At 60.2% G+C, this 16,055-nt stretch overlaps 1 protein-coding gene across 3 annotated transcripts in view; it reads right to left on the reverse strand.

The window, feature by feature from the left end:
• The window catches only part of DGKZ (diacylglycerol kinase, zeta), a 60,552-nt gene extending 52,526 nt beyond the window's left edge, over window positions 1-8,026 (reverse strand). The window contains exon 1 of one of the 3 annotated variants that reach the window (XM_014950272.1): window positions 7,245-8,026. In XM_014950272.1, the coding sequence (XP_014805758.1) occupies window positions 7,245-7,447 (203 nt within the window). In that variant the 5' untranslated portion in view covers window positions 7,448-8,026. Of the gene's footprint in view, window positions 1-894; window positions 1,126-7,244 lie in introns of those variants that run through there. The other 2 variants (XM_014950273.1, XM_014950276.1) reach the window with 2 other exon arrangements.
• Window positions 8,027-16,055: the final 8,029 nt, after the last annotated feature.

The raw sequence follows: 16,055 nt of genomic DNA on the forward strand, positions 1-16,055 counted from the left end.
CACCCCCCCTCCTCCCTCCTCCTCCTCCTCCGCCTCCCATTGTTCACCACCGGACGGAGAGGAGGGGGAACGCAGCCAACAGCCCCGCCGCCGCCACCATCGCCCTCTCCGGGGACCGGGGGGGGGAGGAATCCACCCACCGGGGCGGACACCGGCAGCTCCCTGCACGCGTTTGACCCGGCCCAGCCCCCCCCGGTCCCGCTTCTTCTCCCCGGTTTTCCCCCGTCGGGGCGCGGGGGGGGACACAAGACTCTCCCCGCCTGGCAGGGGCGATGGGCAGCGCTCATTTGCATGGAAAATAAGCTGGCCGTAATGGCTGTTTTCCCCCCCCAGCTCCCCCAGGGGTGCCAAGGCAGGCTGTTAGCCCGGGCAAGGTCCCAACTGCCTGCACGGCCACTGGTAGTGACCTCCCGGGCAGGTCCCGCTGGGTCACCTCCACCCCCTACATCTCCCAGGAGGGGCTGGTGGGGATGGAGACACCCCTTCCAGCGCCCGCCGGCCGCAGGAGAGACCCCCCAACCCAGGTAAAAGCCCTGCTGACCCCCTGCACTCGCAGGATTGGGGTGGACATGGGCTTTTGGACATCCCTTCCAGTGCCCACCGGCCGCAGGAGAGACCCCACAACCCAGGCAAAAGCCCTGCTGACCCCCTGCACTCACAGATTTGGGGTGGACATGGGCTTTCGGACATCCCCCCCCCCATCGGGGAGGTTGCTGGCACCGGGATCAGAGGAAGGAGATTGCTGGCGAGGCACCGGGAAAGCACAGGAAGCCTTTTCCCTCCCCCTAGCCCCCCCAAAAGCGTGGGCTGTCAGCACCAGCCACAGCACCTCGGTCGCCCCAGTTCCCCCCGAAAGAGCAAGAGGAAGGCGGCAGGGCCCGGCTCGGCGGCTACCTCGTGTCTTCGTCCCCCGGAGGGCTCTGGGGAACGTCCCAGGAGCGGTGCCGCCACATCTGCCGCAGCACGGGCTGATGCTCTCAGCCGGCCCGGGCTTCACTCTCGCTCTTCCTCCCCCGGCGGTGGCCGCTTTCCGGAGTCATCCCCAGGGCAGGTCCCTGGCAGAGCTCACCCGGCCGCCCACCAAAGCTCCGGCTTTGTTTGCACCCTCCACCTGGTTCCTCTCTCTCTCTCTCTCTCTCTCACTCGACACTTCCTGGAAGTGTGAGGGCGGCTGTCATCGCCGACACTCTTCCCCCCAGCAGCCCACAGAGGCCGGGGCCACCACCTCCTCCTCCTCTTGCTGGGCCCTTCCCAGAGAAAGCCTCGTGTGCGCCCTCGGCAAGCAGGAGCACGCCCCGGCGCGTCAAACAGCCTCACCTCCCTCGCTGGGCGGCTCTTCAAAAGCCACCGGTCTCCAGACAGCCCCATGGCCCAAAGCTGGCCCAACACCACCACGCAAAAGGGGCCACGGCTGTGGGGTTGTCCTCCTGTAGCCCACTCCCCGTGCTGCCCGCATCCTCACCGGGATCATGGTACGGCAGCACTCGCAACCCCCCAGCTGGATGGTGGGGTCTCCGAACACCCTCTGCTCGCCCTCTGCCTGGATTTATTGAAAAACCCCAGGGGGAGAGAGATTTGGGGTCTTGTGGAAGTGTAAGTAAGCATCTGAGAGGCTCTGGGACAGCCCCCAAAGAGCAGAAAGACAGACTGACAGTTTGTCATCCGTCCCTTGGTGTGAGTCTGCAGGTCAGGGCATATCCTGATGGCTCAGCCTGTCCCCAGCTCCAAAACCCCCAGCTCTTCACAAGCAGATCCCACTCGGTCGGCTCTGGCTCCATCAGACCTTCAGACTGGTGGGTGGTGGGGTCTGTGGACATCATCTGCGCGGCCAGAGGGAAGTGAGCGAGCAGAGCCAGCCCCCCCAGGCCTTTCTCGAGGGGCACATGGGCTTGCTTTAGACTCCATCAAAAGGAAAAAAATAAACAACAAGCCCACTGGCAGACCTCACCAGGCAAGCTCTGAAACCCACCGTGCTAATTACCATGCAAGGGGGAGGAAAGGCAGGTCCTGGATGCCTGACTCCAGCTTGGAGAGAGGGGAAGGGAGAGGTTTCGTTATCACCCAAAGGTGATAAGGGCTGCTTTGCATGTCCTGATGGGTGGGTCACATTTGCTCCCTGCCCACAGACAATCCCCTTTAACGTTCCCCCAGCTGCTGGATGGTGCCAACATCCACTCCTCTTACCCAGGAGCGCTGGGGCTTGGTGAAGCTGTTGGAGAAGCAACACACCCTACCCCAGGACCTTCACCCTCCTCTCTGTGCTGTGTCCGTGTGTCCTTCCAGAGTCCTGTCCCTCGGGCTTGCTGCAAAACCCTGGGGGATGCCACAGAAAGCCCAGTTCTGGCTGTTCTTGGTCAGGAGACCAGAAGGGACCACCGTGCTGGCTTCTCTGCAGGCTGGAGAGGGATGGGGGGTCACCGTGCTGGGTGGTTTTGTGACCCAGTACACCCCGTGTTCTCTCTGTGCGCAGTCCCCTGGTGAGGAAAGGGTTAAGCTGCCTGCTTACCCAAACCTGGCAGGCTACCTGCCCCTTGGGATTGTGAGCCGGGATCAGATAAGGGAGGGGATGGTAGAGGGTGGGGATGGCCACCAGTCCCATTTCAGTCCAAGGATCCCAGCTCTCCCCACCCAGGAGCGTTGAGGTGCAGTTCCCTGCTGGCCTGCTCCTGGGGAATCCCACTCCACGTCCACCCCCACCGCCTGTGATGGCAGCAAGGGAAGACTCATGGTGTCTTCTGCTGCCTCAGGAGCAGGCCTGGCCCACCTGAGGTGGAAAAACATCAGCAGGAGGGGAGACAGGAGCATTCCCTCTAGTCCAAGCATGGTCTTGGGTCGGCTTAACCCAGGGAACATGTCTGGTTTAAGATGTTGGGCTTTGGTCTGCGTTAGCCTGCCTTGCCCTGGCACTGCTGCAGACATGTCCCTGCACAGCCAGCCTGTACCCACAGCCTCCCAGTTTCTCCATAACTGCCTCTTGGGATGTTTCCATCTCTGGTTACACCACAGCCCCATCCCCAGTTTCCCACTGCCTTGCATCATGGAGCATCCAGGAGGAGAACTGTGGAGTGAACCCACTCCAGCACTGCTCATGGACCACCACATGGTGCTGGCTCCAGCCCCATCCCACCCCTGTGCCCACCAGAGCCCGTTTCTGATGCTGGACCACCCAAGGAACTCTCACAAGCCCTATGGCCAACAAGCAGAGCTTGTCTCTGCCTCCAGAGAGGGGCAGGGCATGATGAGACACTTGCTTGTCACCCCCTCCGACATCATTAGGACTTTCCGGCCGTGCCAGGGGGTGACAGCCACCTCCTTCCCCCAGCTGCACAGAGGGATGCAGAGACGGATGCCCGTGTCAGAGCGGAGCGGGCTGGGAATGAATGGGAATTTGATTAGGCGGCTCCACGCAGCCGGGCTAACAGGATTAAAGGGCCAGCGGGCAGGAGGCGAGGGGAAGGAGGCCCCTCTCTCCCTGGAAGCTCTCCTTTCCTTCCTCCCCAGCCGGGACGGAGGGGCTGCCCACCCTCTGCCCTGGGATTTCACAAAATACCCACAGCCCAGCCCCAGGGGAAGGCAGAGGGGAGGGAAGATGGCAGGGAGACGGCTCCCCCCCTGCCCTGAGCCCACCTCCCTCTCCCCAGCAGACCCTGCCAGCTCCCCCCTCTGCCCTGCCTGTGGCCAGGCTCCCTTGCTATTTACATTACAAAGCAGCCCCCTCCGCTCTCAGGGTTATATTTAGCTCCCCTGGCACAGAACAGCCTGTGAGATGCATCAGCTGCCTCCTATCTGCTCTCCTATCTCCTATCCCAGCCAGGGACCAAGGCAAGCAGCCCCAAATCTCCCTAGAGATCCCAGGAGCTGGCAAGGGGATGCCCTGTGGGGCTAATGCCAGGTGGGCACAGAATGCCACAGGGACCCCTCTTCCCCATGCAGCAAGATGCCCCTGAGGATGCTCCATGGTGGGTCATTGGAGGTGGGTGAGGAGAGAAAAGGGGCTGTGCCTGATGCCCAGCAGGTCCCCGGTCCCTCACCCCGTGGATGTAACCTGCGGGGAGCCCCGTGCAGCGAGCTTTTGTGCGCCTGTGGTTTCCCTTCTGGGTAAACACCCCTGCGGGCTGGGTTGCTGGGAGTGGTGGCAGCGACAAGCGTCACCCCAAAAGCAAATGAGAAAGTGTTGAAGATGAGAGAGAGCCCAGAACTGCGCCGGAGAGGCTGGCTCCTGCTGAGGGACCTCTCCCAGGCCTCCCCAGATCCAGGGAACAGGGTTTTTCCTGCAGCAAAGCTCCCCCCCAGGCTCTAACTCACCTTATTGCTACTGGAGCTGCCCCACTCGGGGAGCTCGAGGTGCTCCTGCCCCTCCACAAGACCTTGGTGGAGACCCACAGGAGCTAGCAGGAGCTTCAGACCCCTCCTTGGCCGAAGCAGCTCTCCGGGAGCAAAGGCACAAAGCCCTGGCGCTTGCTCAGGGACAGAGACCACGGGGTCCTTCTGGCGTTGCAGAGGCATTTCCCTACTGGGAGAATTGTCCCAGAATGTGCAAATCTGGTGCACAAGCCAGCATCATTAATAAGCTTGGCATGAAACTGCTACTCAAAGCCCTAAATATAACCGGAGCGCTGAGCTCTCTTCCACCCGCCCAAGGCGCCTCCATACACCGCGGCAGCTATTTATGGAAGGAACTTTATTTCCATGGGCTTAATATCATTTCTGCTCATTTCAAAACCTTTATATAGCAGCTCGCGCTGCCTGCCCCTTGTGATGACTAATGGATCCCAGCAGGAACAGGCAGGTTGGCAGCAGGAGGACCTCGGCCTCCAACCTTCGCTTTGACATTGAGGGCACCTGTGATGCCCACAGGACCGCCGAGGAGGTCCTCCAAACTCCATACCAGGGTTGGGTAAGTACCTCCAGAGCCGGGCAGCACAGCGAGGGGCTTTCTGTCAGCCCCCCCCAACCCCGACTCCTTGTGCTGAGGAGTAACCTGATGAGTTACCTGATGTAAGGTCAGCCCAAATCTGGGCACTGGTTCCATCACAGCCTGACCTGCCCCAGGGAGCAGCCAGACCTGACCCTGTGTGGGTGTCGCAGGATAGCACAAGCAGATTTCCATCATCACCACCCCGACACTTCCTCTCCCATTTCCCCTTCTCTTGGCTGCCCGAAATGAAACGGAGGGTAGGAGGAAGCAGCTCATCTCAATCACCACCTCCTCCCTCACCGCTGGCCTGCAGGTACCTGCAGCATCCCCTCCGACCCTGCCAGACCTCTCTGTTCTGCAAAGCCCAGGCTGGATGGAGCAAAGCCTCTTGCAAAGGGACCCCCGGAGAGGGTTGAGGAGGACAGAGGTGCTCTGTGGAAGGGTGGCACAGGCTGGAGCATGTCAGCAGAGCCGCCTGCCTGGGGTAAGGGCGAGCAGGATGTAAACAGTCCCCAGCAACCTCAGACAATTCTGGAGCAAAGGCAGGCTGATCAAATTAGGTTGCAATATGGTCCTTTCCTCCCCTGGGGAGGCTGGGTAATTGCAGCCGGCTAATCCGTCGGCAAAAAAGCGCCGTGCACATCTGGAGGGAGACAGCGAAGAGGAGAAAATCCTGCTCTGCCCCTCTCTGCTCAGCTCCATAATCCCTCGCCCTCGGTGGCATCAGGGCAGACACCCTCCCGGGTGCCTCGGGTACCAAATGAGGGCTGTGTGTTGCCCCAGCTGACGGGGAGGCTGAAGGGATGCTCCTCGGGGAGGACTCGGCCACCCCAGGTCTCCTGCTCGCCACCCACTGCAGGAATAACAAGTGCTGGGGATGAGTCAGCTCCGGGGCCCCTCCTGCTCTGCAGGCATTAATACAGTTTCCCATTAGTTCCCATTACTGCAGTATTAGAGAGCAATTTGCTCACAGTTCCCACCGCAGCCCTTGCGAGATGGGGGGGGGAGAAGGGCTGCTCTATGCCCAGGAGCACAGTTGGGGGGTGACCGACCCACAGCTCCTGCCCAAAATCTGCCCCCCCAGCAGAGCTCTGCTCCCCCGGGGTCCCCGAGTCCCAGGATGATGGCAGAAGAGCCCTTCCAGCTTCTGCCATGGCACCAAGGATCCTCCCTGCTGGTTTCCCACCTGCTTGGAAACCTCCTGGTGCTTGCTGAGCACGGCATGACACGGTGACACTGAGCCCAGGAGGACACAGAGCCACCCCCGGGTCAAGCCAGGTCAGGAGAAGGGTAAGGAGGTGGCTCCTGACCTCTCCTCTCCACTCAGTCCCAGACCCTCACAGCAGCCAGGGTCAGTCCTGCAAAGTGCTCACTTTTACTCCAGGTGGGTGCAGGGTAAAAGGGTTTCTCCTCACACCCCAGACCCATTCTACAAAGTTCAGGAGGACTGAATGGTAGAAGGGCTTAAACGGTGAAAGAAAAGGGGAGGGTGAGACACATCATCGCTGTGAGAGAAAGAATAGAGCTGGGCTCCTGGAGGTGCTGACCCCAGCAGGATTTCGGACAGTATGGCTGGAGTTGGGAAGAGGAGCTCACCTGAGCATCACTAGGCAATGGTTCCCTTAAAAGCTCCATGGGAGCTATGAAACCTACTCTTCACCTCCACCAGTTTGGCTGGGCTGTAGCGAGGGTCCTAAGAAGAGCAGTCCTGGCAGAAGAGTCCCACCAAGAGGCAGGATAGATACTCCTCTCGCTGCAAGGTGCCTACAAAGGGCACGTTTCCAGCCTAAGCCCCAACCTCAGCCCTGACTTCATCTTCGCATCGCTTCTCAGTCTCCCCAGGTGGGATCAAGGTTTCTGGACCTGGGAGTCAAGCAAGGGGACAATTTCCTCGGGGGCAGAGGAAGAAGAAGAGGAGGAGAACCAATGTTATCAGAAGTCCCTCGCATCCAGCACACTGGAGAGCAATAAGCCCACGGCCCCGTGTCAGAGCTTGTGGGGGGCTGTTGGGCACAGCTGCCTGGACCTCTCCTGGGGGAGAGGGACCTGGGGAGCACCATGGCCCCAGGACGGGAAAGGGGAGTTGGGTGGAAGGAAAAATAAGGGGGGGGTCTGTGAGGGTGACAAGGGGACTGGTGCTGGGGAGAGGGGCTGTTGCATGGGTGGGAGGGAAGGGGGTTAACCGGTCCCCTTGTCCCTGTCCTCAGATAGTTTCTGGTGGGAAGAACCAGCCCTGACCCCGTAGGAAGGAGATGCCCCTGGGACAGGGCACTCCTTCACCCCAGCCCAGCCCAGCCCCAGCGTTTGGGGACCCGGGGGGTCCTACCTGTAGGAGACCTGCTTTCTGATGGCCAAGTGCAGGAACTGCTCCTCCACCTCCCCTCTCATCTCCTCCCAAGCTGAATCCACGCCGTGGAGGCCCGAGCCTTGTCCTCTCCCGGTGCTTTCTGCGTCCACCGCTCCCTGGAGGTTTGCCGTGGCCCCATGGACCGGGGTGAAGTCTCTCCAGCTCCCGGGACCTTCAGCCATGGTGGAGTGAGGTGTCTCTCCAGGGCAGGAGGAGTCCTGCTCTGCCCCCACAACCTCTCACCCTTCTCCCTTCCAGCCCCGCGGGGTCCCACGCCGCTGCTCCGCTTCACCTCCCCGTGGGCCCTGGGATGCTGAAGTCCCCAGGGGGGTTGGAGAAAAAGCAGGGAGGGAAAAAAAAAACAAAACAAACAACGTCCAACTTTTTTTTGCAGCTGGATTTATCGGCTTCTCGATAGCGGTTTGGGCAGCTCAGGCAATGCAGCTCAGCCTCCCTCTGTCTCCGTGAAGCTGAGGAAGATGCCCTGCCACCGGGAAGCTGGGGAAGAGCTGGAGAGAAACCTGGAGACGTGGTGGGTGCTGCTCCTCGGAGGAGCCGGCGAGCCACGGCGCTGGCTGGAGATGGGGAGTCTTAGGGGAGACCACATCCAGGGATGGGGTCCATGCTCCCGGCGAGGAGGAGGAGGAGGAGAGCCCCGAGGTGCCTTCTTCGAGTTCTTCCTGGAGCCAGGCAGGTCCTTGGGTGTCCCCGGCAGCAGCAGCCGAGCAGGAGAGGCAGGCAGAGGTAGGCAGAGGTAGGCAGCAGCCCTCCAAAAGACAAAGCAGAAAGAGAAGAGCGTGAGTGAGTGTGTGTGTGTGTGTGTGTGTGTGCGTGGGGAGGGGGGCTGCGGAGAGCTGCAGGGAGAGAGAGCAGAGATGCTGCCTGGTGTCACCTTAGAGACACTCGGAAAACTGGCATTTAACCCTTTGGAGGCCGGGGAGGGTGACAGCTCGGCTGCCCCTCGCTGCTCCCAGCCCTGCTGGTGTCTGCCTGCCGGGGAGGGATGCTGGGGGACCCAGGTCTCAGCCACTCAGCACATCTCACCCTGATGTGCAGCCAGGTGAAGTCAGGCAGCCTGGAAAACTGTGGTAGCAGCCCCAGCAGAGCCATGTACCTACTGCTCTGGCCAGCTCTCTGATGCAGAGGAGATCTCTCCAGGGATGGGGTCCCCAGCTTTGGGCAGTGGTACCCAGGGAGAGGTATGGTGGGATCAGAGCATCCCTCCTCCCAGCAGGCTCCTCAGCACTTGGAAGGCCACATTATCCCTGCTTTTTTACTAATTTAAGGCATTTTTTTCTCCGATCCTGGCATCCAGAGGTAGAAAGCCCTCCTGTCCTCTGCCCACAACCATCAGGAGAGTTGCATCGTCTGTCTGTCCTGGGCTGGGACTGGACTTTGTGACCCCAGTCCCAGCTCTGGCCTGCCTCAGCATTGTCCATCCCCATGCTGCAGATACCAGCTGGGGGGAGAGATCCCCACAAAGCTCCCATATGTGCCTGGCTCCTTGTTTTGGACTCGTTCTGCCCCAGATTCACACACGGAGGCTTTACCTGCTGGGCACTGGGAAATCTGAGCTTCGGGGCTCTACAAAAGCCACCCCCTGCACCACTTACCCATGGCAAGGTCCTACAGCCAAGGTACCACATCCAGAAAACATTACCACCACTCCTAATCCCGGTGTTTTCCCATGAAGGGCTAACACGATGGGAGCTGGAGTGTGTCCTCAGCCCTGCTCTGACTGTTAAATCACCTTGGGAGTCCACAGGAGCAACTTATCCCTCTTCCCAGCGCTCCCCATCACCTCCAAGTGGCCTCCTGCCCCCAACCTGGGAAGCAGCAGGAGCTGGAGAAGGGCTGTGCCTTTCCCTGGGAACCACAGCCCACCGGCACCTCCAGTTCGAGTTGCTGAACCTCTGTCTGACCCTAAATGTCATGAAGGCACCTCTCCCCGTTCCATCCTGCTCCTGCTGGGGGATTTGTGCCTCCCAGGGGCACGGCAGCCCCCGAGCCCGCTCCCCCGCACAGTCGTGACTCGCGGGGAGCCCCGCACCCTCCTCGCTGTGTGACTCAGCCCCTCCAGCCCCCACAGGGGTTTTGTTCCCCTTGAAAGCCCGAGTGCTGCTGGGTGAGCCCCACAGCGGGCTTCCCCCTCCCTGGCTGGGATGGAGACCTGCCCGGGAGCTTGTCAGAGCTCCCCGCATGGATCCATGACCCTGCTGCACGTCCTCCTGACACCCACGGGCAGGAACAGGCTGTGGGAAGGGGGAAGCAGCAGGTACCCCGCTGGTGCAGAAGGACCTGTGGCACCTCGCTGCTCTTCACCACCCACCCGGGGGGTGGATGCCTCTCTGCCCCCACCCTGGGGCTCACCCTGGCCAGGGGATGCCCCTGTTGGCCATGGGCTATGAGACCCACCTTCACCCTGGCCAGGGGTTGCCCCCGTTGGCCATGGGCTATGAGACCCACCTTCACCCTGGCCGGAGGATGCCCCTGTTGGCCATGGGCTATGAGACCCACCTTCACCCTGGCCGGGGGTTGCCCCCGTTGGCCATGGGCTATGAGACCCACCTTCACCCTGGCCGGGCAGTGGATTTTGACCCTTTCTAGCCATGTGCCAAACCGTAGGGCTGTGATGGAGGCAGTATGTCTGGATTTTGTCTGTCTGGAGAAGAGGAGACATCACAGGATATGCCTGCATGAGGGGAGGCAAAGGATTGCTCAGGCTTCTGCATCTCTCTCTGCCCACCCTTCTTTGCAGGATGTTTCATGTGTCTGTCACTACGGGGGTCACCCTTCCCTTGGAGGATGCCATCAGAACTCCCCGAGGACCTGGGAAGAGCAGGCAGAGACTGGCTGGGGACAGAGTGGCTGTGTGGCAGGGTTGGGTCGGTCCTGTCCTCCCAAGGCACCCTTCAGCTGAGCCAGGTCACCTACTTACCTGGGTCACAGGCAGGAGAAGGTCTTTTCAGTGCCCTGGGTAGGATTTCCTTCTGTGTGGACACGTGGGGATGGTGCACGGGCAGCTCAGTGCTGCCTTACAGACCCCATCCTCACTTTTACAGGCACAGGCTTTCTAGGAAGCAGCATTTCCAGCAAGCCAAGCTCTGGAAGGGTACTGTCTCCTCTCCTGGGCTCAAGAAGATCCACCTCCACCCTGCTCACCTCTAAGCCTGGTTTCAGCCACCAGGTTAGAAAATCAACACAGATTTGTTGAGGCTGAGGTGGGCTGGGTCAGCTTCCAGCCAGTTGCCATCACTGTTAATGAGCCCTCAGCACCTGGGGGACATCAGGAAGCGTGACCATCTGGTTGTGCCCCAGAAGGTGTCCAAAATCCCAGGCTCCTTGCCAGGAAGCAGGACTGAAGCCTGCCGATCCCATGATGGATCCCTGTGAGAACTGCTAGGGCAGTCCCAAACGGTGACAGCAAGAGGGACCACACCAGGCTCGGAGAGCGGGGATGTTCTCCTGAGAGCCCTGGTAGCACGTGTCCTTCTGTAATGAACCCAACGTATCCATCAGGCTGCTGCCATGTACCGCCGGTGGCTGGCTCAGCAGTGGCGAGCTGCAAAAGCCAATTCTTCTCTCTTTTCTTTTTTTTTTTTTTCCTCCAAGTTGGCCTGGTAACAAGAGAACAGCCGGGGAATAATTTGTCTCTGAAAAAAACGAAGCCCGTGTTCTGTTGGTGTTCTTTTGTTCGGGGCATGTCCGTATCGATGGTGCACTGGCTTCTTAGAAATGTGACCCTAAATGGGCAAAAGCCTGGCTTGGCCTGGAGGAGCTTGGCTGGGGGGGCATTTGGAGCAGACCCAGCCTCACCGAGTGAGGCTGAAGGTGACTTGTAAAGAAGGTGCCCTCTTGCTTTGCTAATTCCCTCGTTCTGCTCTAATTAGTGGCTGTAACCCCATTGGTAGGTACGATTTGGCTGGCAGCGTTTCGGGAGGCACAGCGGGGATCAAGAGATCCTGATGTGCCCGTTTTGAGCAGCTCGGAGTTATCCGTTAGACTGCAAAATGGGGAGGATTTGTTGAGATGAAGGGAAATGTTCTCCTGACAGCTGCTTGGGTACCAAGGGAGGCAAAGCCTGAGAAGCCACCCTTTTAAGAGCTCCCTTCTTGCGCCCATTTCCCTTGACGCTTTGGAGTGCGTGTGAAGGGTGCAGGTTGGGATCCCCCTGGAAGACAGTGCCTGAAGAGCTGGGTGATATTTCACAGGGACAAGCGAAGTGGAATCCCTTCCTTCTCCCCTTCTGTGGGGAGAAGCCTGGTCGCACCATGGGGGAAGGTGCACTCCACTGACCAAGGGGTAGGAGGCTGGTTTTGGAGGAGGTGCTGCAGGGAAAACGTCAGACCCTCGACTTAAAACTAGTCCTGGCCCAGGACACACACCACAGGGCATGGTCAGGCATTTCCTTTCATCCGTGGGTGTGGGCAGGGGAAGGGAGCTCAGCAGAGGTCTGTAAAACCCATGTCAGACCAAGCCATCACCCCACACCAAGCCCCTTCTTGGCAGTAGAGACCCAGCCAAGAGAGCTCCTCTCTCTCCCGGCCACTGGTCAATGGCCAGCCCTGTCACAACAAGGTGGCAACGGCTCAGTGCTTCGCTCCTCTCCACAAAGACATTGTGACCCACGGATCTTTGCAAGCCTCGAGCCTCGTATCCTCGTCCTGTGGCAAAGATGGACCCCCGCGCTACCAGCCCAGCCAGAGGTGGGAGATGGAGCTGCCTTTTGGCACCTCTGAGAGGGGGCTCCTGCTTGGAGGTGGGATCAAGGTTTCTGGACCTGGGAGTCAAGCAAGGGGACAATTTCCTCGGGGGCAGAGGAAGAAGAAGAGGAGGAGAACCAATGTTATCAGAAGTCCCTCGCATCCAGCACACTGGAGAGCAATAAGCCCACGGCCCCGTGTCAGAGCTTGTGGGGGGCTGTTGGGCACAGCTGCCTGGACCTCTCCTGGGGGAGAGGGACCTGGGGAGCACCATGGCCCCAGGACGGGAAAGGGGAGTTGGGTGGAAGGAAAAATAAGGGGGGGGTCTGTGAGGGTGACAAGGGGACTGGTGCTGGGGAGAGGGGCTGTTGCATGGGTGGGAGGGAAGGGGGTTAACCGGTCCCCTTGTCCCTGTCCTCAGATAGTTTCTGGTGGGAAGAACCAGCCCTGACCCCGTAGGAAGGAGATGCCCCTGGGACAGGGCACTCCTTCACCCCAGCCCAGCCCAGCCCCAGCGTTTGGGGACCCGGGGGGTCCTACCTGTAGGAGACCTGCTTTCTGATGGCCAAGTGCAGGAACTGCTCCTCCACCTCCCCTCTCATCTCCTCCCAAGCTGAATCCACGCCGTGGAGGCCCGAGCCTTGTCCTCTCCCGGTGCTTTCTGCGTCCACCGCTCCCTGGAGGTTTGCCGTGGCCCCATGGACCGGGGTGAAGTCTCTCCAGCTCCCGGGACCTTCAGCCATGGTGGAGTGAGGTGTCTCTCCAGGGCAGGGGGAGTCCTGCTCTGCCCCCGCAACCTCTCACCCTTCTGCCTTCCAGCCCCGCGGGGTCCCACGCCGCTGCTCCGCTTCACCTCCCCGTGGGCCCTGGGATGCTGAACTCCTCAGGGGGGAGAAAAAAAAGCAGGGAGGGGAAAAAAACCCCCAGCGTCCAACTTTTTTTTTGCAGCTGGATTTGTCGGCTTCTCGATAGCGGTTTGGGCAGCTCAGGAGATGCAGCTCAGCCTCCCTCTGTCTCCGTGAAGCTGAGGAAGATGCCCTGCCACCGGGAAGCTGGGGAAGAGCTGGAGAGAAACCTGGAGACGTGGTGGGTGCTGCTCCTCGGAGGAGCCGGCGAGCCACGGCGCTGGCTGGAGATGGGGAGTCTTAGGGGAGACCACATCCAGGGATGGGGTCCATGCTCCCGGCGAGGAGGAGGAGGAGGAGAGCCCCGAGGTGCCTTCTTCGAGTTCTTCCTGGAGCCAGGCAGGTCCTTGGGTGTCCCCGGCAGCAGCAGCCGAGCAGGAGAGGCAGGCAGAGGTAGGCAGAGGTAGGCAGCAGCCCTCCAAAAGACAAAGCAGAAAGAGAAGAGCGTGAGTGAGTGTGTGTGTGTGTGTGTGTGTGTGCGTGGGGAGGGGGGCTGCGGAGAGCTGCAGGGAGAGAGAGCAGAGATGCTGCCTGGTGTCACCTTAGAGACACTCAGAAAACTGGCATTTAACCCTTTGGAGGCCGGGGAGGGTGACAGCTCGGCTGCCCCTCGCTGCTCCCAGCCCTGCTGGTGTCTGCCTGCCGGGGAGGGATGCTGGGGGACCCAGGTCTCAGCCACTCAGCACATCTCACCCTGATCTGCAGCCAGGTGAAGTCAGGCAGCCTGGAAAACTGTGGTAGCAGCCCCAGCAGAGCCATGTACCTACTGCTCTGGCCAGCTCTCTGATGCAGAGGAGATCTCTCCAGGGATGGGGTCCCCAGCTTTGGGCAGTGGTACCCAGGGAGAGGTATGGTGGGATCAGAGCATCCCTCCTCCCAGCAGGCTCCTCAGCACTTGGAAGGCCACATTATCCCTGCTTTTTTACTAATTTAAGGCATTTTTTTCTCCGATCCTGGCATCCAGAGGTAGAAAGCCCTCCTGTCCTCTGCCCACAACCATCAGGAGAGTTGCATCGTCTGTCTGTCCTGGGCTGGGACTGGACTTTGTGACCCCAGTCCCAGCTCTGGCCTGCCTCAGCATTGTCCATCCCCATGCTGCAGATACCAGCTGGGGGGAGAGATCCCCACAAAGCTCCCATATGTGCCTGGCTCCTTGTTTTGGACTTGTTCTGCCCCAGATTCACACACGGAGGCTTTACCTGCTGGGCACTGGGAAATCTGAGCTTCGGGGCTCTACAAAAGCCACCCCCTGCACCACTTACCCATGGCAAGGTCCTACAGCCAAGGTACCACATCCAGAAAACATTACCACCACTCCTAATCCCGGTGTTTTCCCATGAAGGGCTAACACGATGGGAGCTGGAGTGTGTCCTCAGCCCTGCTCTGACTGTTAAATCACCTTGGGAGTCCACAGGAGCAACTTATCCCTCTTCCCAGCGCTCCCCATCACCTCCAAGTGGCCTCCTGCCCCCAACCTGGGAAGCAGCAGGAGCTGGAGAAGGGCTGTGCCTTTCCCTGGGAACCACAGCCCACCGGCACCTCCAGTTCGAGTTGCTGAACCTCTGTCTGACCCTAAATGTCATGAAGGCACCTCTCCCCGTTCCATCCTGCTCCTGCTGGGGGATTTGTGCCTCCCAGGGGCACGGCAGCCCCCGAGCCCGCTCCCCCGCACAGTCGTGACTCGCGGGGAGCCCCGCACCCTCCTCGCTGTGTGACTCAGCCCCTCCAGCCCCCACAGGGGTTTTGTTCCCCTTGAAAGCCCGAGTGCTGCTGGGTGAGCCCCACAGCGGGCTTCCCCCTCCCTGGCTGGGATGGAGACCTGCCCGGGAGCTTGTCAGAGCTCCCCGCATGGATCCATGACCCTGCTGCACGTCCTCCTGACACCCACGGGCAGGAACAGGCTGTGGGAAGGGGGAAGCAGCAGGTACCCCGCTGGTGCAGAAGGACCTGTGGCACCTCGCTGCTCTTCACCACCCACCCGGGGGGTGGATGCCTCTCTGCCCCCACCCTGGGGCTCACCCTGGCCAGGGGATGCCCCTGTTGGCCATGGGCTATGAGACCCACCTTCACCCTGGCCGGGGGGTGCCCCTGTTGGCCATGGGCTATGAGACCCACCTTCACCCTGGCCGGGGGGTGCCCCTGTTGGCCATGGGCTATGAGACCCACCTTCACCCTGGCCGGGGGGTGCCCCTGTTGGCCATGGGCTATGAGACCCACCTTCACCCTGGCCGGGCAGTGGATTTTGACCCTTTCTAGCCATGTGCCAAACCGTAGGGCTGTGATGGAGGCAGTATGTCTGGATTTTGTCTGTCTGGAGAAGAGGAGACATCACAGGATATGCCTGCATGAGGGGAGGCAAAGGATTGCTCAGGCTTCTGCATCTCTCTCTGCCCACCCTTCTTTGCAGGATGTTTCATGTGTCTGTCACTACGGGGGTCACCCTTCCCTTGGAGGATGCCATCAGAACTCCCCGAGGACCTGGGAAGAGCAGGCAGAGACTGGCTGGGGACAGAGTGGCTGTGTGGCAGGGTTGGGTCGGTCCTGTCCTCCCAAGGCACCCTTCAGCTGAGCCAGGTCACCTACTTACCTGGGTCACAGGCAGGAGAAGGTCTTTTCAGTGCCCTGGGTAGGATTTCCTTCTGTGTGGACACGTGGGGATGGTGCACGGGCAGCTCAGTGCTGCCTTACAGACCCCATCCTCACTTTTACAGGCACAGGCTTTCTAGGAAGCAGCATTTCCAGCAAGCCAAGCTCTGGAAGGGTACTGTCTCCTCTCCTGGGCTCAAGAAGATCCACCTCCACCCTGCTCACCTCTAAGCCTGGTTTCAGCCACCAGGTTAGAAAATCAACACAGATTTGTTGAGGCTGAGGTGGGCTGGGTCAGCTTCCAGCCAGTTGCCATCACTGTTAATGAGCCCTCAGCACCTGGGGGACATCAGGAAGCGTGACCATCTGGTTGTGCCCCAGAAGGTGTCCAAAATCCCAGGCTCCTTGCCAGGAAGCAGGACTGAAGCCTGCCGATCCCATGATGGATCCCTGTGAGAACTGCTAGGGCAGTCCCAAACGGTGACAGCAAGAGGGACCACACCAGGCTCGGAGAGCGGGGATGTTCTCCTGAGAGCCCTGGTAGCACGTGTCCTTCTGTAATGAACCCAACGTATCCATCAGGCTGCTGCCATGTA

The sequence above is a fragment of the Calidris pugnax genome, unplaced genomic scaffold, assembly GCF_001431845.1.
Source record: "Calidris pugnax isolate Ruff unplaced genomic scaffold, ASM143184v1 scaffold68, whole genome shotgun sequence".
NCBI lineage: Eukaryota > Metazoa > Chordata > Aves > Charadriiformes > Scolopacidae > Calidris > Calidris pugnax.